Source organism: Anas platyrhynchos, chromosome 21 (assembly GCF_047663525.1).
Source record: "Anas platyrhynchos isolate ZD024472 breed Pekin duck chromosome 21, IASCAAS_PekinDuck_T2T, whole genome shotgun sequence".
Classification (NCBI taxonomy): domain Eukaryota; kingdom Metazoa; phylum Chordata; class Aves; order Anseriformes; family Anatidae; genus Anas; species Anas platyrhynchos.
The window spans coordinates 3,586,451-3,614,265 of NC_092607.1; the positions used below are offsets into that span (position 1 = coordinate 3,586,451).

The window sequence follows — 27,815 nt, forward strand, 5'->3', positions numbered from 1 at the left end:
TGATGCAGACTTCATACTGTCTGAAATTCAGAGGGACACTGGGACTATGTTGATATTTCAGCCAACGTAAAAGATATAAAACTGTAAGCTAGATTCACCTTTGTAGTCCAAGCATATACAGATCAAGCATTTTTTTGAGGTCAGAGCTGAAGCCTGTATCTCTTGAAAGGGATTGTACCAGTGGGTGTACAGAACACATGAAGATGCTGAGGAGGACAGAGTTCAGCAAGCAGCATCCAGTGCGTATCTGAATGGCAGCCATCCTGGGTCCAGCAAAGAAGACTCTTCACTGGAAGGAGGTGAAGAAGTGGATCCCCTTCAAAATAGCCAGCAGGAATCAGGTAAAGATTCTTATGGGGGAAGGAAACCTAGGGAAGATTTGGGGGCTTCAGGAAGAAAAACTGCAGTAGAAATACAAAGTGTAATGATTATTTTAGAATATTTCTTGAGCTGGTAAAGCTTTGCAATAAAATGAGGTCTGCCAAAAGAAGTATCCCTATCCTGCAGTTTATTTGGGAGAAGAAAAAAATTGAGATACACACAGAAATTGTACCCCTGTTACTCTCTAAAGGCATGTACTCTGTCCTGAACAGAAAACAGGATTTTAGAATTACTAAGTGGATTCTTAGATGTCTGTTTCTTGCTTGTGCCCTAGAGAACCCTTATAAGTATCAATCTATTATTTTGATAGAGAAAAAAATCTATTGCTCTATCTGCTTTTTATTTGCTGTTACAGCCCTGGTCCCACTGTAAATGACTAGGGTCTTGCATGCTTAGGTAGGAACGAACTGGAGTTACTTAGCTGATAACTTTGATATCAAGCCATGGACCAGTATAATTACAGAGTGTCACAGAGCTGGGTCAGCATATACTCCACTGGAAAAACAATTTCATGGAGCAAGGCCCTCTCTTGTGCCACATGTAGTAATTTATATTTCACTACATGTTAAGCTACTCAATACAGCCTGCAGGAGACTCTTACCTAGATCTGTATATTGTTAACTGGCTTTCACAGAGCTAGGTAGGGTACAAAACCAGGTTAATGTGATGGTAAAGCAGGTTCCTCAATTTGACATGGTAGCTGTGCAGTTTCTGCTATAGGCTATCCCAAACAAGCATAATGCTTATTCTTACCAGAACCTATAAACAAAGCAGGCAAAGCTGTGAGCACATCTCGGGGCTTGCACAATTTAGCTTGTGAGAGGCAGGTGTAGATAACCTATGTAACATGTACTAATGCCCTAATCTTCATTTGCTGTAGTGATTTGATTTGCCTGAAGCAGAAGTGTTTATACACTGGCAAAACGAGGATCCTAGCAAGGTTCAGGCTTGATCCCAACAAGCACTGTTGATGTTTTTTAGTTTGTTGCACCCCATTCAAAAGGAAACAGCTCCCATCCCTTCTGGTCTTTACAAGAGAGACAGTTTCTGGGATGGAAAGGCAGAGTAGTTTTAGAACCATTTGCTCAGGCACAGCAGTTTTAGAATCATTTGCTAGCCCTGACAAACCAGGAATTTATGGACATTGGGAGATAAAGGGGGAAGGTCTGGAAGTAACTGCATTTAACTCCGTTTAAATAATTCTGATCTGGAGGAAGTTTTCAGAACATATTAACCACTGCATCAGTAAAAGGTGGGAGTGTATGTCTTCCAACTTGGAAAAGTGTAATTCATACAAAATACTATTCTACCTTCATGCTGTGAGCTTATTTGGAAGTGTAGCTGTTAGGGGAGAACACTGAAGCCAGATTCACTCTGAAGGACTGAGCCTGGACTCTATGCTATTGGCAACTTCTCTAAGAACAGCTGCACACCTGTGCAAATACCAGGTATGGCCCGGTGAGCCTGCAAGGCTGATGGCCATCAGTGCAGCTCCGCAGTGGAAAAGCTGGAGCAGTGCCCTGGTTAAAACATGTCAGCAGTCGTCTGGCAAATCTCAGTCTGACTAGAATTTAAGCCTGTTCTCTGGTGACAACAGAACTGCCTGTGTTTAAAAATGCTATCTCCTCACCCCCGCCCTGCCCTGCCATCTCAGTCTTACAGTTGCACAGAAAATGCATCTGGAGCACTTCCCAACACTTGGACAGAAAAGTGGCGTTCTTCCAGAGGGTTGTTACAGACAACAAGACTCCAAGATTAACATATTTTACTTCCCTTTGAAAGCTTCAGCTGGGGACTGTGTGTCCGAATGCTGAACAGAACTAAAAGCGGGGTGTCCTGTGCATGGATGTGTGCATGCACACATAGAAGAACATCCGAACACGGACTGCAGCATGTTATTGTCTAAACCTCTACTACAGTCTCCAATTGTGGCCAACAGCAAATGTCTCCCTCAGAATACTCTCCCAGCCTCTAGCAGTCTGTGGTTCAGAGACTCCTTGAGCCAACAGTTGTGTCTTTGAGCCTTTGCATTAGATAGCCCTCACCAGACTTCTCTTCCCCATGCATGCCTGTATTCATTGTGCTGCCAAACACCTCTTCTGACTTAATTTTGTTTCCAGCCCAGATACAGCAGACCATCATCTCTTCACTGATCACTGGTGAAGAAACACCTCTCATTAGCTTGACTGTGGATAACACCCACCTGGAGCATGGGGTGGTATATGAGTATGTCAGCAGCGCAGGAATCAAATCCTTTGTCCTAGAGAAAATTGTGGAACCAAAAGGTTGCTTCAGTCTCACCGCAAAGGTACCTGACCATGTACATAGTCATCTCCGCTCCTAAAAAGAACAGGGAAGCTAATAATACAGGCATTTCTCTGGTACTTGGGTTGACACTTCGGATGAGGCAGCACATGGTCTCCTCAAACCTGCCTGGAGCTTTCCTCATTAGATTGCACCACCTCCTACTAGCTCTTGTTTGGTATGGACAAGTCAGCAAATGTTTCCTGGGTTTCAGCTGTTGAGGTAGAGATAGTGGAGCCTCTCTGTGAAACTAAAGGCTTTGGAACTCTTGCTATTTTCTGTCTGGTAATGTACTCTTTGTTGATACTGAAGTTTAATCCTTTCAGGCAAGAATTTGCTTTGCTTCAGAAAAAAAGAAATCAAGCAGCTTTTTCCTATCTGATGGACTGGATGGATTGCTAAAGGAAGGAGACAGAAGTGCTGCTGTTGGAAATCAGCAATGTCTAGTATCTTGATCCATTTATATACAATAATAAGATAATGGTAAATGTTTCTGCCACATCCCAGTAACATTATAGTTAAGCTCCATGAAAATGGAAGTATGCCTGAGCCAGGTTACTCTGACAGTGCCAGTGGATATTTTGAGCAATTAGTTGTTCTGAAATTTTCAGAGGTGTTTTATGTATCTGAGGATTAGACATGAAAATGGTTCTTGGGTGGTGATAAAGGCAACTTGTTCTGAAGGCAGCTTTACTCAGCCATGTCACCATATAGAATCTACCATTTATTTAGTGGAATTTCCCCTCATTGTCAAGTCTCGTATAATTGATGTCCTGTCTTTTTCTTTAGATTTTAGAGGCCTTTGCTGCAGAAGACAGTCACTTTGTAAGGAATTGCAAAAGGCTTATATCCCTAAGCAGTGCAGTGGCCACCATGCCCCAGTATGAATTCCGGCAGATCTGTGACACTAAGCTGGAAAGCATTAGCAGAAGACTTGCAAACTACCAAGAGGTACAACCCTACTAGTTATTGGTGAAGTCTCAAAACAATACTTAACTCTGATAACTGGATTCTGGTATTCTTTACTAGTGAATCCAAACTGTTTACAGATAGGTGTCCTCGTGGCATGAAAACAGCTCTGTACGTTAATCAAATTGCAAGTTCCTAAGAAAAAGGACTTAATCTGTAAACCACTCTTTTCAGCTTGTCAGAGCTCTGAGTTGGAAAATATTATTGCAGGTTTATCTCCACCACATCAGTGTATAAATGTGGCCTGAACAGAATGATTTGTATGTATGTATATGAACATAAGTACAGTGGGTCAAAGTGTGAACAAAGTGTGGTCTTTTGTGCAGTAGTTACCTGAGCTGTTTGAAAAAAGGGCCCTAGAAAGTGCTGCTAATTGTTTTCATTTGCTGTTTAATAGGCATTTTATGGGGAATGTGGTATTTCAGTTGCAGCGCAAATCATATAATCTGAATAGGAGGCAGGAAGAGAAAGAGATTGTCTGTGTTGCAACCTAATTTTTTGCAAGTGAGTAAGCAAATGCTTGCTTTATCTCTCCCAGTTTGCAGATGGATTGAAGACAAAGGTGAGCCCAGCCTTCAAACAAGCCGTCATGGAACCACATTCCCTCAACAGCATGGATTTCTGCCCCACCAACTGCCATATTAACCTCATGGAGGTATCGTACCCCAAAAACACTACCTCAGCAGGGAGGTCATTCAGCATTCGCATTGGACGGAAACCCTCTATTATTGGTCTTGATCCAGAACAAGGTGATAATTAATTTTCAAATCACACTGATTTTATTTGCATAGAAAGTTGTGTCTTTCCACTGCTCAGCAAAGTCAAAATTAGTTCCAAAGGAACAGTCTCGCCAGTATGCTTTTTCTTCCTTAAAATATTGTAGTAAAATGACAGCCTGCTTGTGTGGTAAAATAGTAATGCCTTTATGCATACAAAAGTTTCAGGTCAAATATTCTACTAACTAAGCAGTGTGATCATATCCTGATAATTAAGTGTCTGGGGACTTAGCAGAACTGACTGAAAAAGTAAATGAGAGCTAATAGTGCTAGAAAAAGTAGTTCCATACTGTGAAAAGAGGCTGCATTCAGGTGGAAAATATCAGGTCAATCAGATAGTAATACCATTTCCTTTTGTCATTACTAAACAAATTCCATATATTGGAACTGGACGTCTCTGCTCTGTCAAGGGGATCTACTTCTGATAAACAGCTGCTGCATAGCACTTATCCTTCATTCTGAACATTAGAGTTCCAACATTTCCTCATCATGGTCTCACATAATGTGCTTCTGATTCATTGTCTGACAAGGTCAGAGAGCAGGAACGTTTGGAAGAGACACAGGGAGGTGCAAACTAACCAATCTACTGAAGAAATGGCATTGACTCTATTCAAAATGAGTCAATAAAGAAGCCCTGCTTGCTTGAGGATATTAAAACTCTACAGTATTTTAAATATGACCATACCACAACTGTCAGCTTTTTAAAATGAAAAAGTATTTTATTTATCTTCTGTAGTGACATCATCCTATTTCTCTATATGTGTGTGCGTGTGTATGGAAATGTCTTTAATGCTGGAATATAATACAGACCAACTCTTGAGAGCTTGAATTCATTAACATTTCAACAAATGCTTTTGGATATTCAAACAGACAATAGGAATAGGATAAGAGTGCACACTTGCTGTCATTACTCCCAGAATTTAACCTGTTTCTGGACTCCAGTGAATTCAAAATATCTAGTTGGCATGCCAGGAAAAATAAAAAAGTAAAAAATAATAAAAAAAATATATGTTTTTTGTCATGAAATATAATTATATAAAATAATTATGTGAAATTCTATTTTTTTCCTATTAAAATTCCATGTACCCTAAACTAGCATTACTACGATGGATTGCAGAAATTCATGAGAGCCATACTAACTAGACCCTTTAATGTTTAGTAGGTACCATAAATCCAGTCTCGTATACTCAACATTGCATCACCACTATGGCTGCACCATCCTGGAGATGTCTGACCCCAGAAGATGGAGATCTTGATGGCAGCTTTGGCCAGCAGAATGGAGGAACAAGTCAGGAAGAAAGGGGACTCAGTTTTCTACTCAAACAGGAAGATCGGGAAATACAGGACTCATACTTGCACCTTTTTAACAAACTTGACATTGCAGTGAAGGAAATGAAGCAATATGTCATTCAGATAAATAAGTGAGTAAAGAATCCAGTATGCACTGCAGAGATCAATACTCTCAAAACAGAGGCATTAACCCCAGAAACCTCGTTTTGCCTATTGGCCCTGACTGTTCTACTCTTTATTATACTTGCGTATTCACATGCTACTTGCATTACAGCTCGCTGCTAGTTATGAAGTGTCAAACCTACCCCACGGAAATCCACCAGTGTGTATATATATGTGTGTGTATATATATATATAGTATACATATTATTGCCCATTGCTCCTATAGAAGTCACTGCTTAATATATGCTATATTCTCAGATAAGAGTGTCTTAAATTCCAAAAGTCGTTTTGGAACTCCGAATGGACAGAGTGCCTAGCCTGGCGGTTTTGCTTGTCCTAAGACAGACTAAACAAAAGTTGTGATTTTTATCAGCTTTCTCCTTGGCACCTATGTTTTCCTTTCCCCTTTTCATCTTTTTCTTTTCCTCATCATGGGTCTTCTGGAAGTAGTAATGAAGGATTTGAGTCTGTGTCTTGGGCATAACTGGAAGGGTTTTGCTAGCAGGTACTGCAGGGGTGATTGATGTGGGATGAGGCCACAGCTGTTTCCAGCCTTCTCACTGACAAAAGAAAAAAAAGCCCATTGTGCACGAAAACTTCAACTGACCAGAAAGCATGTGGTGGTGCCTTGGCTCAAACATACTTCAGAAAGAACAATAGCTGTTGGGGAGAGTCTGTGAGCTGAGGCAGTGCCCCAGAGGAGAAACCCAGTGCCTGAGATGGGAAAAGTATAGACTGTTGAATATGAAATAGAGCCCTTGCCTTTGTTAGAATAATTAAATTGTACCTTATGGAGGTAGAGTTATCTGCAGAAAGTGAAGCTTTTGTGAACTGAGATTAACAGATTTCAGCAAACCCTCTCAGATCTCACACTTTTACATAGCTGTAGTCCAGGTACAAATACTGGCAAGGTTGCCTCTGATTTCACGTAGCTGAATTCCAGGATTAGTCATTTGTGAGGCTGTTTACCGGTCCCTGAGAACCAAATATTTTCCTTCTGCAGACTTCTGTCCACCATAACGGAACCTACAGAAGGTGGTGCCTGTGAGCCACCATCCAACGAGGAGACATCTCCACCTTCCCTGGGAACAGAAGAGAGTGATCCTGACAAAGCTGAACATGGTGGCATCAAGAAGGTCTGTTTCAAAGTTTCAGAGGAGGACCAGGAAGACTCAGGACATGACACAATGAGTTTCAGAGACTCATACAGGTTAGTCTGAAGAAAGATGTGTCACTTTTACCATACTAAAATAATGTTTTGAAGTTCTAATACACGTCTGGATTCAACAAGCACAAGGGCTTTCTGTGGTTTTCTACCCAAACCAACACACTTGTAACATGAACTCTTGCTAAAGTTATGCTGTAGTACTTGCGGTTCTTTTCCTCATCTCTGTTTGTCTTATTTTCTCTCAATGTTGTAGTAGCAAATGACAAATTGATAGATCAGGATTATTTTCCTAGAGCATATTATCCACTGTTTACACCAGCAAGTATATCTTGCATGAATAAAACAGGCAGGTATCAATCTGAAGTTTCCAAAGTGTGGTACACATGCACAAGTGTGGTGCCTTTCTCAATGGTTCTCTAGCAAGACATCGTGTCCTCAGAGCTTCCTAGGAATTTTATATTCTTGGAATTATGTAAGCAGAGATGCACATAAGTAAGAGGCTGCTGCACTTGATTTCTTTAACTACGTCTAATATTCTCTCTCTGAGCTGAGTTTTGTCTGGTGCTGAAATGTGCTGCTCAGATAAGGCTTGAAATCACAGTGAGCAGCAGAGAGAAAACACCAAAACCCAGAAGACCTGACATCTTCAGCAGATGCTAGATTTCTGCTGATCTGATGACCCTCAGAACAAGTTTCAATATATCCTGATTGGCTTTTCACAGATCCTGGAACTCTTGGTTGAGGTTTTCCAGATAGACATCCAGTGTCATCCCTGGTGCCATCCACACTTCTCCTGAGTGACCACCATATGTTCACCAGATTATCAGACATTCAGCTACCTTAGTCCCTTGAAAATAACACCCTAACCCACTTAAAGATTAGAACTAGTCTTCTGGAGTTTGAATATATGAAATAATGTTAGTTTCCAGTCAGTCAGTAATCCTGTAGTAAAATTTATTTACTTAGCAAAGTATTCACACTTGCTATAGTTATTTCACTACATTTACTACCAAGAGGACATAATGCAACGAAAAAACTTTTCTTGTGGCAAAATGCCAAATACCATGCCAAACTGCCAAAATACCAACACTTTTAGAATATAAAATAAAATAAAAATAAAATAAAATAAAATAAAATAAAATAAATAGGTCTAATATGACTTTCCCTTCTATACCATGTAACTGTGAACTACAGAAGCTCAGCAGGGTTTGCAGACTGTTCAGTCTTATAATAGCTGCTATTGTAAGTGTTTTTTTCCCCACTCAATTCTGCAAAAAATTTTCCCAGAAGATTAAGCCACTGAGAAACAGAAATGGGCATTCATTTTTTATTTTTATTTTTAATGTCCCTTTGAAACCACAAAGGCAAATGTTTATTCAGGTGTCTCTAAATCTTGTTTTTGAGACATTATTGACTGCTGCTTCTCCTGGAATATTTGCTACTGAAGAAAATCTCACACACTCCAAATCTGTCTTTCCTGGGAGGAAACATTTGAAAACTTAACTTCTCAAGAAATGGAACAAGTTGCAATCATGTCTGACCATTGCAATTTTATATCCCTAATAGGCCATTTTGACATTTATAGTAAGGCCAAAGGGCTTTCCCTACTCAAAGGAGTAAAAAGACTTTATAGTGAGTTAGGAGGATTAGAATAGCCTGAATGAACGATGCACCTTTGAAACTTTCATGCTGCTACAGGCATGACTCTTCACCCAGTGTTTTTTTGTACTGCTGCAAATGTTAATATATTACAGTCATCAGGATGCAGAAATGACAGAATCAGGATAGTTCACACTGGAAGGGACATCTGGAGCCCACATGGTCCAGTCTCTCTCTCAGAAAAGGACAAAGATTGGTTGCACAGGGCCTTGTGCAGTTGGATATTGAACATCTCTAAGGACAGCAAATATCCAGTCAGTAAAGGACCACAACCAGCAGTTAAAATGTTGAGATCTGCGCTGTCTATTCATTGTGCTAGATTTAAATCCGCACATGTGGTCTGAAGCTGCTTTATTGAAACGTGAAGTATTTCTTTCATTGTTAGTAGGAATCCCATTTGTGAACACTGTTTAGTTTAAATGGTTTCTATAATTGCAGCTAATCTATTCTGAGTAACAAAGTGGTATCAAAAACAGCGTATGTGGATCTGTCACTTGCTTCAGAATTATGCACATAAATGTAAGATGAGAAAGATTATTCTGTCTTATCTTTATTAGACAGGCAATTAAGCATATATTGCAAGTAATTGTTATTCAAGGGGGAATAACATGTATTTTATTAGTGTGTAATTTAAGTGGAGGTGGCACAGACTGACATCCATTGCCTTTTTAATAACTTTTAGAAGTTATTGTTAGTGTAAACTGAACGTTAGAGAGATTCATGCTACAATTTTCTATGTATGCATCAGCCAGCATTGGCGTGAAGACAGTTGAAGTGACTCTTCGGCTTCCCAAAGCAGTTTTAGGATCTGCTGTGCCTGATTTTCCAACGGTATAGATCCCTTAAATGTCTGTCTCAACTTCAATATCTGTTCTACTGCAGCTTCAGTTTATGCTGGATCTGGATGCTGTGGTATCCTAAGAACTGGTAATGACTGCTGAGTTCATTGAACTCATAGTTTAATTATTTCTCCCCTACTCTGTGCTCCTAGAAAAAGTTTAATGATGCAGCCCAAATGAGGTCATGGTGGGAAATGTATTTTCATTATTTATAGGATCCAGACAATATTAAGCATTGAGTGGTCACCACAAATGGAGAAAGATATCCTTTTACAATGCCAGCCTGTGAGGCCTTGCTTAATGGTTGTTCTGCAAGCAATTAGGCTTTCTTTTGTGTGCACATAAGAGAATTTGTCATGGGGATTATTGCAGTGTTAATAAAAACAGAATGATGGTATACATGTATCATAGACTGGGTGTAAGGACAGTTTTTTTTCAATCACCTTTGCTTTTCTTTCCAGTGAATGTAACAGTAACCGTGATTCAGTGTTGTCATACACCAGTGTACGGAGTAATAGCTCTTACCTGGGCAGTGATGAGATGGGATCAGGTGAGTATATGCACAGGTAACATTCCAGACTCCTTAGCAGAGGTGACAAGTTTTTGCTGACTATAAGCACTTGCATGTTTAAATTGCAAATGTGGTTTCATCAGAACAAATCACAAGACTATGAAAAGATAGAGATCTGTTCTTTTTCTAAAAAAACAAAGTAAATTTGGAAGATGGAAGAGCTATTAAACGTTTTTGTTGTGTGAAAAATCCTGAGTATTTTGATCTAAGAATAGGAGAGAAAGCAGCAATCATTTTTTACCCACTCTAGTATGAAGTTGTGCTTGTGTCACCTGTGGTCTCATCACAGATTATGTTGGTAAGACAGTTAAAAGTTTTTCATCTTCCTTTTCTTAGGAGATGAGCTTCCCAGTGATATGAGGATTCCTTTAGATAAACAAGATAAACTTCACGGCTGCCTGGAACACCTTTTTAACCAGGTACATGAAGTATTACACAGCATTGTTTTCTTTTTATCAATGTCAACACAAGAAATTGGAAGTATCTGATTGTTTAATGCAATCATATTCTGAGGGAAAAAAAAACACTATGAAGATTTTGAAGTACAGTGTAAGAAAACACATTGTATGACAGATTGATGAAGAAATTAATCAGTATTCATATTGCCTTGAGTTATGTAAGCAAGGTTGAACTGACTTGTATGAAGCATTAGATTAAAGAGAAGAAATCTTTGATGGAGAAGGGAAAAGATGAGCAAAATTCTAATACTTTGCATGATCTTGATGAATCACGTTTACAAATCTCAGGAGAGCCCTCAAAACTTAGCCAACAGATGTCTTTATAGATGTATATCACCAGAGGAACTTTTTGTATTGTTTTTATCTCATCAGCATGTAGATCATTGTCTGTGCCGAATGTTACATTCAGTGTGGGGCTCTTGAGGTTCAGGGTTATAGAGCCTTAATGCTATTTGTTAATGAAGGGGAAATTACTCCAAAATACAAATAGTGTAATGACTTCAGCATTTTTCCAGAAGAGTTCTGTTCAGATTTTCTTCCACAAGCCATTCTAATGCTGACTGAAAATATTTCTACTGTAGGTTGATGCAATCAATGCACTTCTAAAAGGATCAGCAATAACTAAGGCCTTTGAAGAAACCAAGCACTTTCCAATGGACCACAGTTTGCAAGGTAAAGAAAAAGGTTGAATATATTTAGTAATGCACTTTTCTAAGACTTAAGGGATTAGCATGAATGTACACATGCCATATGGCCACACAGAGTTATTAACTGTGGATCTATCCAGTTTTATGTTATGAGAAGGACTTGGTGATCCTTGTGGGTCCCTTCCAACTTGGGATATTCTGTGACTCTAATGGGAAGTGCCATGTCTGGCCACAGAAATTTTGCATCTTTAAAAGGTCATTTTTACATGAATTCCGACTAAAACAAACAAAACATTTTTCTGTTATATGCTACTGAATCCTTATAGCTCTTTCACAAGTCTCCAGATTCATCCTTTGATGTGAACACAGAGATGTATCTCAAAAGGTACAAGGTAGAGATATGTCAGATATAAGGTAAACTAACACTGAGAAGCTGATGAGGGGCTGTCCCCTGTACATCTGAGGCACCAAAAGTTTCTGCCTGAGTTTGCTTAATTCTGCTTTTCTTCAGAGATGGGTAATAGAGTAAATTCATCCTTGCATGACACTTATTTTGAAAACTGATTCCCATAGAGAGCAAACAAATTATACCCTGTTTTCTTTTCCTCAGGGAGTATGATGAGACTTTTGTCTTTATGTTTTTGAGGCCCATTATGTGGTTTCTTCTGTCACTGAAATACACAAGGCTTTAGTTTCTGAACATTTTCTGCATTTCCTTTCCCACTTGAAATGTGAACTGCTTCCTGCTATTCTAATATACTTCAGGTGCTGTAGTCATGGGCTTCCCAACCTTTCACAAACTCTGTTTTTAAGTTACAGTGGCAAACTAAAGTAGAGTTTCTTTCTTCTTCTTTTTCTTTTTAGTTTCTATGAAGTTGTTTTACATGAACTCATCTTTACAAACACATTTACACTTACATTGATTATCTGTTAGTCTTTCCATGCACTGTTGGAATAAAATGAGGAAATAACAGACACTCTGTGTTCACTTCCTTCATTTTATTTTGCTTAAATGGAGTTTCATTTATTACAACTAGATTAATTGCACTGGGAGAGTCTTTAGGTTACCTCAAGTTAACTGATGATGGCACATTCATCACACTAAGGAACAGACAAGCCCTGCTTATGTCTGGAATACCTGGACCAAAGTGTCTCTTCAACAGCTACCATAGATTCCTTTCAGTGACAAATGCTGTCCCAGTTCTGTTCATAAGCAGTTATTTGGCACTGTGTTTCTGTCTGCGTACACATTTTATTGCCAACAATGGGCTTTTTGGCTTAGCTACATAGTAAAGTCATGAAAAATAGATCCCCTGTTCTGTAATTAAATAATTAGCTGACATCAGGTGAAAGAAAGCAGAATATTTCATAACTTCTCATTAGTATTATGGGATGTGAATGCTGCAGCCAAAAAGCTGATCTGATTCTGCACAGCCCCAAACTTTAGATACAGTATGCAAGCTAGAATATCAAATATGAGTCACAGAAAACAGAAGGTAATTCTGTGCTATGTGAGTAGTACAGACCTCCCTTCAGCGTGCACATCACTCAGGTACACACCTTTTAGTTCACAGTCCTGTAAACAATGCTGGGAGACTGCTGATGATTAGATTATAGGAGTAGTCTTTATTTTTTCCCCATCTGCATTAGATCTACTTAAGAACCTCTTTCATTCACAGTTTTTGCTACTGATACTCAAAATCAAAAGCCACTCTCAGCTATATAGCATTTCCTCAATGCCCAACAAACTGCATTATTTTTTTAAGAATTTAAGCAGAAGGAAGAAACCACAGTGAGGTGCCGGAATAATATTCAAGCCAGCATTCAAGAAGATCCATGGAACCTTCCATTGCGCATCAAGAACCTTGTTGAAATCATACAAAAACATGTAGAAGGTCAGTAAATGGGGAAAAGTTTGGTATCAGATAGCCCTGATCTAATCGAGTCTAGCAGTTCCATTTATCATTTTATATTAATTTGTAACAACACTGTACTGGGCTCTAAAGAAGAACAGGGAAAATAGTCCTAAACCTGGTTGAACTGGAAGAGGATAGCTGAATCCGATGTTTACACTCAGTGCAAAGCACTGGGCAGCAGTCACCTCCTCCAGGATTCATCCACACATGCAATTTGTTTCCAATAATTCCTGGTAGTTAATGGAGCATTTAGCTTGTAAAATTTTTTGATTTACACCTTGTTTGATTTTCTGTCATTAAAATATCTGTGAAAGTACTACTATAGTACATAGAAATAACCATGCATGGGATGAGGACACTGTTAATTAAATATAATCAAATCTACCTTGTCATCATGTTGATTTGCGCCTTCCTTTTCTTCACTGTTTTAGATGGGAAGAATCAACTGCTTTTGGCCTTGTTAAAATGCACAGGTAAGAGGTATCATTTTGTTGCAATACATTGTATATACATGGTCCCACCAGAACATTTTGTGAATGCATGTGCATACATCTAAGTAGTATTTCCCTTGCATTTAGCTTTAGTCCTGGCATTTTATGCAAACATTTCTTGTGTTCTGCATCTTTGGCGGACTTTTCATGCATCTGACATCTGTTCTTCAATTTACATTGCTTCAGTTACGGTGTAGGCTGCTGTGTCACCTGGCTTGCCATTGATTTTGCACAAGCACTGTTTTTCTGTCTTCCTTTTTTCTTTTGTACAACCCCCATTCCCAGATGGCTTTTACTGTTTCCTGCTGTGGTGAGAACATGCAGCAAAAATGAGACCTATTGCACAACTGTCTGTGAGACCATGGACACTGACATCTTTCTAAACAGAGCAGGCATGTTAGGGATTTGGGACTGTGTATACTGAAATTACAGCCAGGAGGATACTAAGAACCTAAATGTGCAGGCAGCTCCTAAAACCACTGTGGATAGACACCATTAATCTGTTACCATGCACAAAACGTTGTACTCACAGATCAAGTGACAGGTTGTTCCCAGGAGTGAATGTGCTGTCTTTTTATAATTTAAATATCTGCGTGGTGTATTTTTGTTTGAAAATGAGGTAATAAATAACTGCACTAGGCTGTCATTATTTCACTGTGCCAGCTTGATTCTCATGTTTTCGTAGAATGAAAATATTAGATTAGCACGGCTCTAAATCACCTCTGTGCTCCTGCTAGGCCTGGTCCGTGAGTCTGTCAAAACCAGCCTGCAGTGGCAGTCTAGTGTCCATAAAAGCTGCTTGTAATGACAATAGCTATACTGAGTCCATAAGTGTTTACCTATGCCCCATGCCCTCAGTGATTTCACCAGTATCCTCTGGAAAGAATGGAGGAGCAGATGGCACTGAACTGGCTATGCCAGCTTTAGGGCAGCAGGGATTCGCTAGCCTGAGGGCAGTTCTAAGCTCTCTTTACCTTACTTTAGCAGTTCAGTTCGTACTGCTGGAAGGGAGTGGTTGCCCTTCAGCTGAAGATAGGGCCCAGGGCCTAGACTTTATTGGTCAGTCTATTGTGGTCAGTGCTCCATAAAAATAATCCAGATCTTCAAAGCCTCTGAATGATGTCTTCAGCTTCTTTCTCTTGGGAACACTGCAGTGCCTGCTGGAGGAGCCTGGGAAGTAGCTCTTCACTTATTCATGTTCCTCTTTGGCCTACAATCCCCTTAAGTATGACGAGGTTGCTTAGACCAGCATGTGGCTGCCTGACAGCCTGACTGGAAGCAAAGTTAACACGGGAAATTCTCCCAGGAAACATAAACCAGTTGGTACCCTACTGGCAGGCCCAGTTAATGCATTAAGCATATGGGAAGCCCATGAAATACAGATGGATGAGGGGCAGATGAATCTCTAATAGCCCAGGAGAGAAGTAATGACAGAGATCCTCTTTTATGAATTCTCTTGCTTCTGTAAACATAAAAAGAAGGGAATCAGTCCAGATATGGCACTAAGGAGTTACAGCTCTTCCCAGTCAGAAGAATGAGCAAGCAGATGGCAGAGTAAAATAAAGAGTCAAGTGGCCTGGAAAATTTTCAGCAATTTTTTCCCATTGATGCTGTCTTTATCTCTATAGCCAGGGCACGGAGCAAGAAGAGATTATCTGTTATGTCTGTGCAAAGCTATAGCAGAAGTCAAATGTTATGCACACACATACTACAATAGCAGTGAGTATTCTCATGACTTTGTGCATCTCTCCTCTTCTCTTGCAGATACTGAGCTACAGCTGAGGCGTGATTCCATCTTCTGCCAATCTCTTGTGGCTGCTATTTGCACCTTCTCAGAGCAGTTACTGGCTGCTCTCAACTATCGATACAACAACAATGGGGAATATGAAGAGAGCAGCAGAGATGCCAGCAGAAAATGGCTGGAACAGATAGCAGCCACTGGTGTTTTACTAAATTACCAGTCTCTGCTCTCCCCCACTGTGGTAAGTTGAAGAGTTGTGACACCCTTGGGTCTGTTCACATTTGTATGTGTGCTGCTCTGCCACTCACAACCCAGCCAGAGCCTTTTGTTCAAGCAGCATGTTGAGGCTCTCATTGCAGCAACTGTGGCTGTCACACTAGAGCACCGTCAGAAGCTTTTATATTTGGAGTGATGTTGCTGCATTTAGTTGCTCAGCTGTTGTTGAAGCATGTGTGGCCTGCCCTCTTCTGGTGAAATCACACATTTCAACAAGTAGGTAAAAGTTCTGAGTATTCAGAGTTCCAAACAAGAAAATCTAGACTTTTGTTCACGTGGTGACTGTTGTTATAGAATAGATGGACTGAAGTGTATCTCTCACACAATTCTGTGGTGCAGTGATCTGAGCCTAAGCTAAAGGCACCATGTTGAAGGAGGAGGTCTTTTTTTTTTTTTTTTTTTGACTTTTAAAACATCATGTATTGAATGTGTGGAACAACTCTTCTTTCACATTGCGCGGAATGTAAGAACATTTATTTCACAGTAACTGATAGGCTCTTCACATTTGTAGATATGGGGTAAAGATTGGAAAAAGAGACATCTTCAAAATTATTCAGTGCTTCAACCTCTCTACTCTCTGTGAATCATATCAAGTGACATCCAAGCGAAGGGTAGCTAAGCTTGTATCACAAAGTTAATGAGCCATCAGTAGTTACCTTGGGGGGGTGGAGTTAGTGGAAAGCTTTGTGTTCTGCTCTAGGTCTCCTGAAGCAAAGCACACCAGTAACAACAATACTGTCCTGCTATTGATTTCCTTCTGGCAGATGGTGACTTATTTGTATCTGGTTCTTTGCCCCACAGAAGGAGGAGCGTACCATGCTGGAAGACATCCAGGTCACTCTGACTGAACTGGACAAAGTTGCCTTCTATTTCAAGCAAATGGATGAAAGTCTTGTAGCAAGTGAGTATTCTCAGTTTCTTTGGAGGTCTTCTATCTTGTTTGTTTTATAGGTTACATTTTCCATAATTATAAATCTTAACAGACCACATCAAACCCGGAGAGTACTCAGCAACCTCTCTGAAGCACTGTTGCATTCCCTCAGCTTCCTCTGCAAGCACACAACATAAAAGCAAGGATTTTGATACCATGGGATGCCAGTGGCATGTTCTGGTATTTAGGTCTGTGTCAGTGTACCTGACATGATTTCACATGTAGGGAGATAAGACAGATGATGAACAGTTCCTGACAGATATTTGTAAGTCACCATTCTACAAAAGGTAGAAGGACCATGCCTCTACAGCTCTTGTGTCCTCTGTCCCACCTTGCCAGATCTCTCCCCATGTTTACTGACTATGAGATGCCATAAAATAAGATGGGAATTGTTAACCACATTTATTGTATTGGCATCAAGCATCATGCTAGCTGCATCTTTTAAGGATAATCTTTCAGAACCTGTTTTCTCTCAGTAAAGGTTCTCCCATATTCATCTAATGGCAGAGATGTGAAATGTCATCAGATTATCTAACAAACTCAGGCAGCAATTGTTTCAGATTTGGCCTGCTGTGGTAATACAGCAAGTGTTTTATCTTTATTTCTGCAGATACTCATGTCTTCTACCACATCGAAGGAAGTCGTCAGTCCTTGAAGGTTATCTTTTATCTTGACAGCTACTACTTCTCCAAACTGCCTTCTCGGTTTCAGAATGGGGGAAGCTTGAAACTACACACGGTGCTATTTACAAAAGGTATCTATAAAAAGCTTTCTTGAGAAAAATAAGCTAACAGATGAGATTAAAAGATCCAAAATAAAGAATGACCATGAAACTCTTAACATAATACAGCTGAAAAAATATAGACATATTTAAGAAGCAGATAGTTGTTTTCTGGGAAGATCTGAGGATTGATGGAGATTAGAATAAGACACAGTCATGAGAACAAGATATGTCTGCTTGGGGCTTTTTAATGCCTTCCTGCAAAGCTTCGTGTCACAAAGACATATAGGGCTATATGGACAGTCTGATCTAGTACGGTATCAAGAGATGTTCCCTGGGTACAAACAAGTCCTTTTAAAAGCATACACCATGGCAGAATTATCTGAGCTGGAAATGAAGGAATATTGACTAGATAGCAAACATTCACACCAAAATATCCATCAAGGGTCTTTGAATGGGCTATAATTATTGTTAGACAGAACTGCTTTCTGTGAATCTCACCTTTATACCACTGCATTCTTATACTAGGACATTCATTAAATTTATGCAGTAACAGAATTAACCTCAACATGATCTAACAGTCACGTGCAGAGCAGTGAGATGATGTAGAGATAAATAAATAAAAAGAAAAATAATAACATTCTACATTTGCATTTACCATAATAATATCTTAGCAAAATGTTTTCTTTTTCAGCTCTGGAGAGTATGGAGGGGCAATTACAACCAGCTGGTTCACCTCTGGAAGAACTTCCCCAGCAAATTAATGGTCTCTCTCTTGAAAAAGTGCAGCAATACTACCGTAAACTCAGGTATTTTACACTTCTCTTTTCCTTTAAAAGACATTGAAAAGAGTGCTCCTTGCTAAAGACATTAAAACTCATGAAAAAGAGATCCCACTCTTGATGATTTCCTGTCCAAATAGGATTCTTGTACAAATGAGGAGATCCTCATTTTGTGAGAAACCTGTTAATTATCTTCCCACAGTTAAGCTTATTCTGAGGTAGTGCACTGTACAGGATGAAATTCCCATCTAATTTGACTTCAGAATTGTGTGCAGGACTAGCATTATATAAGAAAGGATTTTTGGAGTATTTCAGTACAGATCGTTTAAATTTCTGCAGTCAAAATGCTTCAATAAGAAGGCAGAGCTTGAAGTACAAGACTTCTATCATAGTCTTCTCAGACGTTTTGTACTAGACAGTACACATATACATACTTGAAATTAGAATCACTAACGTAGTCCTTGCTGGCATTTTTGCAGGACATTTTATCTAGAGAGATCAAACTTGCCCACCGATTCCAATACTACGGCAGTGAAGATTGATCAGGTATTGTATTTTGTTTTAATTCTTCATGAGCCAGTTTTTAAAACCCCAGTCATGGGATACCCATGTGGTAGACCTGTACAAACCGAAACATAATTTTTAAAAAGTTCCTTGGTCTAAAGAAGCGATGTGAATTTCTCTGGAGCATAGCTACAGTTTTTTTGTTTGAAGAAAATGTGGGTAACTAGAGTAAACACAATCCTTAGCTTAGGCATTAGTAAGACTCCATATCACACTGATTGCCCCTGCTAAATAAGGTTAGGTGTTAGACAGAATGAATTAATTCTTCTCTCCCACAGACATAGAAAAATGAACAAACATTTGGTTTACAAGTTAGGTTTTGTTCACAATTATAGAAGAAAACCACAGGACAATAGTGTTTCCCAGCACCTCATCCAAAGGCAAGCTGACTGAGACAGGTGACATGAATAGTCGCCTGTAAAGCAGTAAGTACTACTGCAGTGAAGACAAATCAGAAACTTTGTAATTGTAATATGCATTGTAAACAAGCTACATGATTTGTGGTAATTGCAAAAAAATGCCCCAAATCTAAGTCATCATTTGTATTTTTCTACTTCTAAAGATCATGTACATTCTAGGTGTCACTGTGCAGCAGTTACTCTTGTGTAGATTTAAGGTCCTGTGCTGAGACACAGGATAAAGAATAGTATATATCTTTATAACTGAAGGAGTAAACGTGCCACTTATGTGTTGATGTTGTTGTTGCTTTGTTTAGCTTATTCGTCCCATTAATGCAATGGATGAGCTTTGCAGGCTGATGAAGTCTTTCATTAATACAAAACCCACCCAGTCAGGATATTCAAGCAGTAACATATCAGGAGCTGGCCTGCTACCTATATCCTCTGAGCTCTGCTACCGACTTGGAGCCTGTCAGATTACTATGTGTGGCACTGGAATGCAGAGGTGAGATTTAAAAAGCCTACATGTTAATGCTGTGATGAAAATTTTTGTCTTTTCTAGACATTTGAGCAATATGTATGATTCTGTTCAAATCAATACAAAGGTAGATGCTAGGTGAATATAATAAGAATCTAAATATACTGCCATCTTTATTTTAGGGTAGGTTGTGAATTTTAATACTTCTGTTAATAGTTAGTTTTGACACGTAATCTTTGTTTCAGTGCATCAACTGATGCAATTCATTAAGTGAGCTCATTTCATGTAACTTTCAGTCAATATTACCTTCAATCACACACTGAAAATGTGTGAAGTTGCTCAGAAATAGCTGTACAATCTTGGTGTGTACAAACACACCACTGTTCTTCAAGTGAGTAAAGAAAAGATCTGCTTGTGAATATCCTTACATGACGTCACATAGAAGAGCAATGGAACATTATCTTGTGGTAATGATTCTGCACAATTGCAGAATCTAAGTGTAAAGAGACTGCAAATGCAGGACTAAGCTTACATTGTAGTTTAGTAACTCAAAAAGTTAAGTTGTAAATATAAAAAAGATAGCTAATGAAATACATACTTAACAGGTAAGTGTCCTGTACATACCTATATGTACATTTTAAAATACACTCTTTGATTTCCTCTCTCCTGTTCCCATGTTCAGAAGTACACTGAGTGTGTCCCTGGAGCAAGCAGCCATACTGGCTCGAAGTCATGGACTTCTGCCCAAGTGTATTATGCAAGCTACAGATATCATGCGAAAGCAAGTAAGTATTTGGACATGTGTCTGTGGCAAGCCACCAGTTTAATTCCTGTAATATCATAGCACAAACACCAATTTATTTCCCTATGGCACTATGGCACTGTATTTTGTGCAGTACAAACTCATATAGCCAAACTTCTATTAATGTCTGTACAGCTTTACATCTCTGACACAATGCTTTTGCATGTAGAGCCGTTACAACAATTAAAATATATGCCTTAATGCACATTATTTAAAGTGTGTGCCTTGATGGTTAGAAAGTAGAGACTATCAAGTATGTTTAAGACAATTTCTGTAAATACAAAAAGCAGAAGTCTCAATCAGTGTTAAACTGTAGAAACTCCCTAGTGGTAGACAGCAGTGCTTGTAAAGTGCTTTGGGATTAATTTTATCTTTTAAGTAAACACAGATGACTAATGTATGTACCCAGTGGATTCCAAATCTTCTAGAGGTAGTTAATGGATTCTCAAATAGAAAACATAGTCCCATTATAATATTTTCCCCTAAGGACGAGATGCTTTATCATTGTCAGTACCATAAATTCTGTTTTCTTTAGGGACCAAGGGTTGAAATCTCTGCCAAGAATCTGAAAGTGATGGACCAAATGCCACCATGTGCGCCCCGGTAAGTTATTATGTATTATGCATGTTATCTGAGTGCTTGTTTTATGTTCCTGTATTAGTTGTGGAGCTCCTATTCTAACCAAAGATCTAGCAATAGCAGAAAAAAAAAAGTTCTTTCTCATTGTACTAAAGTGTGCTCTGTAGCTTAACAAGCTTTGTCTGTTATAACTGGCAGATCATTAACTTCAAAGGTTTCTGCATTTTCTAAATAAAGTATCACTGAACAGAGATAAGGGTCTTTTTTGGACCATTGCTATGAGTTGGAAAAGCTAGCAATTGACAGCCATCTGTTGAATGCTGAGAAAAACAATCCTGACTAGTAAATCTGACTGTAGATATGCAAACATAATTCATAAGCTAGTACTTTGGCTGCAGTCCTATTGTGTGCTTAGAATATCTTGACTGTATTTATGGCAGAGAACCATCTAGGTTGGAAAAGACTTTCAAGATCATCAGAAGTCCAACCTGATCTACTGAGTCCCATTACTAAAACCACATCGCTTAATGCTATGTTCAGATGTCTCTTGAAGGCTTCCAGGGATGGGGACTCCAGCACTTCCCTGGGTAGCCAACCATACAGTAATGCAGCTCTAAGAAAGACCCTGATTGCCCAGGGTTATGTATGCTGCTTTTGTCTAGAAGACGATTTTGGAAAGCACTATACATATGTAATCCTACTGCACCTAATGGGAGCTAGAGATGTTCAGCACCTCTCTTTACAGGATACTTTCTAAGAGCATCTTTATTTTTAAGAGAAGTATCTTTTTGGCCTATTTGCTCCAAATGCATTATGTTGGAGAGAAGAGAATGATCTTTTAATAAAGTGTACCGCAGCATTTGCACACAATGGTCATAACAAATCCCCATGATTCAGATTAATATTTGCACAGAATCAGTTTGTACAAATATCAGAGTAACCTGTGCCTCTACTCTTGTTAATGGCATTGTTTACACGAAGCAAGCAAAACAGTTCCATTCCAGCATGCACGAATTGGCATCAGAAAAGATCTAGTAAAGTCTTTGCCATCCCTTCAGACAGAGCTATCTGCTCCTCAAAATGTTTATAGGAAATTACTTTAGAGACTGTCATGGTGCTTACTGTAGCAGTCTGCCTTTGGTTTATTTTTTCAGAGACCTTAAAGGGAAACATATTGGGCATTTACAACCTTATCCTTCTGTTGGGTTGTGATTGTTATTTCAAAAAGGAATAAAACAGTAGTCTGGGTTGGCTCTTCTACCATGTTGCCAGTGTCACACATCAGCATTCTATCAGCATGCTTATTTTGCCTTGTCAATGACCTACATGACTTAGATTCCATTTTTATGACTGTAACAACATGCTATGTTTAAAAATTAACAGTTTTACAAAGAAAAATGAGACAATTCTCTGTTTTGGCATACACACTACATTACAATGACAAATTCCAGGATTATTTGCTTGCATACCAAGCAAATACACGTACCTTAAAGGAGGCTGTAGCGAGGTGGGGGTTGGTCTGTTCTCCCACATGCCTGGTGACAGGACGAGGGGGAATGGGCTAAAGTTGTGCCAGGGGAGTTTTAGGTTGGATGTTAGGAAGAACTTCTTTACCGAAAGGGTTGCTAGGCATTGGAACAGGCTGCCCAGGGAGGTGGTGGAGTCACCATCCCTGGAAGTCTTTAAAAGACGTTTAGATGTAGAGCTTAGGGATATGGTTTAGTGGGGACTGCTAGTGTTAGGTCAGAGGTTGGACTCGATGATCATGAGGTCTCCTTCAACCTAGAAATTCTGTGGTTCTGTGATTATTTCAGGGCAATAAAGCTTAAATACGTATGTTCCTACTGGGTTCTATCATCCGTGAAGGATAAGTCTGCAATTACCCCTTTTATTTGAAATAAAACTGAGCAAAGTTAAAGGAAGATCTGGTGAATTAACTTCAATTCTCAGTATCATCTTTCAAGATTTGTCAAACTCTATAGTAGCAGTCTTGAAAGGGAAATTATAAAAGACCTGTTACCTTGATTTTATTCAAATATAATGTAGAAAATACTACCACAACCATATGAATCAAGATGCACTTAGGTTTAACCATCGTCCCCCATTATACCCCAACTGGTTTAAAAGAAAAGAAATAGAAAAAGAAAGGGAGTGCTGAAGACCTGAATTGGGCCAAAGTTAAAAAGGAGTGTTGGAATGTCTCAAATAGTCCTTAAACAATGATGGTAAATAACGTAGTTAATAAATCACTAGTAACACTTTTATATTTGCAATTATGAAGAATAAGACTAGTAGAATTCTTGATATTGGATTACTTATAAAGCTTGCAGAATGGTAAAGGAAAAGCTAACTCTTGTATACTATGCCAGTAACTTTGTGTTATCAGTCTTATGACATTTAATAACGTACTATTAATCTGCCTTAAAGACTCTACAGGTTGTGCCAGCCACCTACAGATGGGGATTTATAAAAGTAAGAGAGGCATCTGCGTTGTGGCATCATTCAAACATTCAACAACAAGCAGCCCTGTCTGAGGACTCACGCTAACTAACACTGACGGCGCTGAAACGAGAGGAGAGATGGTGCTCTGATGTAGTCGGAGGTGAACGTGCTGGATCCAGGCACCAAGAATCTGTCTTTGAACTCCTGCAGCACATACAGGGATTCTTGTATGGCTTTGACTTCTCGAAGAAATTCTTGAAACAAAGACCACAGAACTAAAAGGGATGTTACTGCCATTTGCTAGATGCCTGGAAAAATGATAATTACGCATCAAGAAAGCGCAGTTTTACTGATGACTTGTTTGTGCTGCCACCTAAAAGTTGTGGACTTAAAGGTATGGATTGGTTAAGAAAATCCAGAAAGACACCTCTCTCTCTCCCTGTACTGTATCTGGCATCCATTTAATTGCCAGCCTCATTTTGGTCAGTGGCCTTGAGCAGTAGCTTCACAAACACCACTTTTTAATGTACTGACCTGCACTTTGGAACAACAAATAGCACAATCTATGGTTTATTGAGATACGAACAGAAAGAATTTCTTCTGGAGTCATTTTCCACTTCAGCCAAGTGAGAACCAATCTATGCTGCAGAGTATACATTCCATAATACTTCTCACCATTACTTCATGTTACTTACTGTAGCTTTCAGGTTTTGGATTAACTCTTTTTACTAATGCCCTATTATGTGCTCTGGAAATACAGTGGTATATAAGGGGAGAGATTGGAGTGAAAGATTTTAAAGGAAACTTTACAAAGGAAAAATACAGTCTTATAATCTGATTATTTGAACAGATGTAGTTTTTAAAACCAGTCAGAAGAACTATACTTATTTATGTGGAGCAGAATATGTGTTTTGGATCATGTTATTATATATACAAGATTTAAATAAAAATTATATTGTTTAAAATGGGACCAATATGCTGGCAATTAAACAGCTACTCCCAGTTTACTGAAAAGAAGTCTACATTATTTAAAATCTTTCAATATTTAAGTAGTCTTTAATACAGTTATTAAGATGTATTAGGGATGCTTTTAAGTTAAAAGAAAAAAAAGGAATCATGTATATAATGTACTTTATTTTTTCTTGTTTGAAAAATTGTTCTCCATTCTGTCAGTGTTATCCTAAGCACAGTATTTTTTTTCCAAATTACTGGCTGAAACTAATTGAAACATGTCAGCAGTCTCAGGACAGAAATAGTGTTCTTTTGGAGTGCCTTAATATGACCACCCATCCCTAACAAATTTCAATTGTAGCAGGTGTCAGTGGGCAGGTGTATAAGATATTTACCATTCCTCTGTTTCTCCACAGTCTCATTTAAAACAGTTCATTGTTAGCAGATCCAGAAGCGCTTTACAGTGATGTGTATTCTACAAGATTAAAGGTGTTTTTTTTTGTTTTGTTTTGTTTTTTTTAATTATTCTTATTATTTCTGAGGTTGTTTGTGTTTTAGCTGCGTTACTTTTATTAACATCCCAACCAATTCAAATCTTAAATTAAAATCAGACCCTTTCAATTTGGATATGAAGGTCTTTTAATTTTTTAATTTACACATCAGCACAAAACAGCTTATGACAAGTTTGGGGATGCAGCTTGTTCTGAACCTTGTTTCTGATTCTTTAAAGTATTTTCTTTGTGACTCACAGACTGAAATCATTTTGGGGAAGGAACATTTTTAATTATTTCCTCTGACTTACAGTAACCTGTTGCAGGGAACTAGGGCAACCCATCATTAGCCAGCTGTCAGATACAGGGGTTTGTTACTAGAGTAACCATTTTGTACTGCAGTAACATGAGCAGAGCATTATTTCAATGCACTTTCTCATTTTTTGGTCAATTTTGCAAGAGTTATTCTCGGCCTTTGCTGTTTGAAGAAGAAATGGATGTTTCTCTACTGAATTCTCAACTTAAAATCTACCTAATATGGTCAAAATAAGGACTGTAGGAACACCTAAAAGCAAAAAGAACACATATACCAAGATCCTCGCTTTGTCTACATCAGCTCTGTTCAGTGGAACTGCAGCAATCTGTACAGCCTGGTGAGGATCCTTGCCCACATTTATGTAGTCATTGTAGACATTAAAGATGCATAGAAGAGCATCTAAGGGCATTTACACTGTGTACTGTTTTACATTGAAATGTACATGTTATTCTTATTGAAAACATGATAGAAGTATTTTTATTATTAAAAGTTGATGTATATTATAAGGAAAGAAGATATGATCTTATTTTTCTGTTATACTCTTGATTTTCTTAGTGTTTAAGTTCTATTTAACATTTTAAGTTCGATCTGATATTTCTATTGAGCAGTGAGAAGTTCAAACTGTAAGGGAAAAGTAGTTTTTGATACCAGCTGTGGTGGGTTAACATCCCAGCCAGACCCAGTACACCAGCTCAAGCTGGCAGCATGGTGCTAAACGCTTCCTGTTTGTGCAGTGCAGCTACAGATGTGGTTTTACTGCAGACTTCATATTAAAGTAGAAAAGAAAAACTGTTTTGATGCTACAAAATTGCTATGTTGGAATCCAGGGCTGCAAAAAACAGATTGAAATAGGAAAAAGACAAAAAGCAGGCAATGCACAAATGAACCTGCGAGTTAAAAGAGTGGATTAGGTCTGCAGAATTTCCACGGCTAAAAGCAAAATAAGAATCAGGCCTACCACAACCTAGCAAGTGGGGATTTCATAGAGCTGACGCGTCTGATACATTGCCATGTGGAAAACTTAGTTGAGATGGAGAAAATGGAAACTAGCAGCATGAGTATGAGGTGTATAAGCAGCTGGCTAAAGGAGAGAAGGAAACACTGAAAAGAAAGTGGGAGTTGGATGGGGGTTGCAAGTGGAATTTCTTATGTGTCAGTTTTGTAACTGTATAGATTTAACATATTCATTAATCACCGAAGCAGATATGCTACCAGACTGGGTTTGATGTGGCACTAAGCTAGAGAAGATTCAGGACACACACAAAGATAGCCCTGGAAGACAAGCAATTGACTGGGATGAAATTATATAGTACAAATACTAGCACATGCAGTTGAAGATTAAACAAAGTATTTTGCTGTATTTCTTGTTAACTGAAAATAAAAAGACCTTGGTTATAGAGATTGTCAGATGATGACTTAGATTCAATACAATTATCATAAAAGCTCAGCCTGCACCAGGAGACAGGTTTCCAGTTGAGAAGTATTCAAGACACTGTGTAAAGGCCTGCTGGGCTCCTAGCTGGACAGCCATGTACAGTTGTAGTCACCAAATAATTGAGATGGTGACTACTGAATGGTGAATTGAATGGCTAGATGTTGATAAAAGACACTAAAATGGTATCGGTAAAGTGGATACAATTCTGCAATTAAGAGTAGAAGAGCTTGATTTCCTTAGCCTGAGGTACTGTACATCGACTGTCTTTAGAAGAAGGCATTGTAAGAAAAGTAAAGGCAGTTCAGTCTAAACCTAAACACTGCCAAAGAGACAAAAAGGAATACAAGCAATTGGGGATAAATATTAGCTGAGAACTGTTTTGAACCTTAGAAAACTTTTCCAATCAGAATCTGAAAAAAAAAAAAAAAAAAAAAAAAAAAGGCAAACAAAAAGCTAACAACAAAACAAAACCCCAGCACTTTTACAAAGGTGCTCATAAAACTTAGAAAAACCTGTAAGCAGCAGTGTTTAGAGTAACAGGAGAGCCTCTCTGGGTGGGTCAGGAAAGGCTGTGTGCTCTGTATGTGTCTGTGACAGGAGCCAGAAACAGGCCCTGCTTTGCCCTGTTTTGTCTATAGCATTTGCAAAGCAGAAAGTTCAAGTCTAGGCCTAGCAGTCTTTGAGCATTAGACATTTTCAAATGCCAGTACTTATTTGCAGACTGAACTAGAAGGATTTTTAGATGAGAAACCACAGATTCGGACAGATGTCTCAACAAGTCCTTTCAGAATAGAAATATTGAAAAGAAAAATTCACCTGGGCTCTGGCAGATCCTTTTGCCTCTATCACATTTTCTTATCAGTAAGTGGTGCTAAAAGCTCACTGCTCTGCTATTTGGGAATATTTTCAGTGCTAATTATTTCATGGGTCTGAAGTGATTTAGGATATAAAACACTAAGTGAAAACAACAAGAATTTCAATGTAAAAATAATTTGAAACGCTTCTGGCTCTGTAACAGTGCACACAGTACAATCTGTCATACTGCTTGGCATTACGAGTGTCTGGCACAGCTGCTAAGCTGGTCATTGGTCAATGGCAAAAGGGGAAAAAAAAAAAAAAAGAACAACAAAAACTTAACAAACAGCTCGTGAAGCTATCTTATTCACAAAAGCATAGTGCATAGGCTTACTGATAAGGTATCAGAGATTAATCAAATTATCCAGTACAATTTGTATATAAAACTACTAAGTATAGCGTAGACCTACAATGTTAGAATA

At 38.7% G+C, this 27,815-nt stretch overlaps 1 protein-coding gene across 3 annotated transcripts in view; it reads left to right on the forward strand.

Annotated features, from left to right (window-relative positions):
* Positions 1 to 26,990, forward strand: part of PREX1 (phosphatidylinositol-3,4,5-trisphosphate dependent Rac exchange factor 1) — a 176,956-nt gene extending 149,966 nt beyond the window's left edge. For 2 of the 3 annotated variants that reach the window (XM_027473200.3, XM_038166032.2), the window contains 20 exons: positions 170 to 341; positions 2,502 to 2,689; positions 3,475 to 3,636; positions 4,193 to 4,403; positions 5,590 to 5,851; positions 6,886 to 7,092; positions 10,010 to 10,098; positions 10,456 to 10,538; positions 11,159 to 11,249; positions 12,991 to 13,119; positions 13,572 to 13,613; positions 15,396 to 15,613; positions 16,450 to 16,549; positions 17,190 to 17,333; positions 17,995 to 18,109; positions 18,562 to 18,628; positions 19,362 to 19,549; positions 20,205 to 20,307; positions 20,860 to 20,927; positions 23,331 to 26,990. In XM_027473200.3, coding sequence (XP_027329001.1) covers positions 170 to 341; positions 2,502 to 2,689; positions 3,475 to 3,636; positions 4,193 to 4,403; positions 5,590 to 5,851; positions 6,886 to 7,092; positions 10,010 to 10,098; positions 10,456 to 10,538; positions 11,159 to 11,249; positions 12,991 to 13,119; positions 13,572 to 13,613; positions 15,396 to 15,613; positions 16,450 to 16,549; positions 17,190 to 17,333; positions 17,995 to 18,109; positions 18,562 to 18,628; positions 19,362 to 19,549; positions 20,205 to 20,307; positions 20,860 to 20,927; positions 23,331 to 23,373 — 2,682 coding nt within the window. In that variant the 3' untranslated portion in view covers positions 23,374 to 26,990. The remainder of the gene's footprint in view (positions 1 to 169; positions 342 to 2,501; positions 2,690 to 3,474; positions 3,637 to 4,192; positions 4,404 to 5,589; positions 5,852 to 6,885; positions 7,093 to 10,009; positions 10,099 to 10,455; positions 10,539 to 11,158; positions 11,250 to 12,990; positions 13,120 to 13,571; positions 13,614 to 15,395; positions 15,614 to 16,449; positions 16,550 to 17,189; positions 17,334 to 17,994; positions 18,110 to 18,561; positions 18,629 to 19,361; positions 19,550 to 20,204; positions 20,308 to 20,859; positions 20,928 to 23,330) is intronic. The other variant, XM_027473201.3, reaches the window with a different exon arrangement.
* Positions 26,991 to 27,815: the final 825 nt, after the last annotated feature.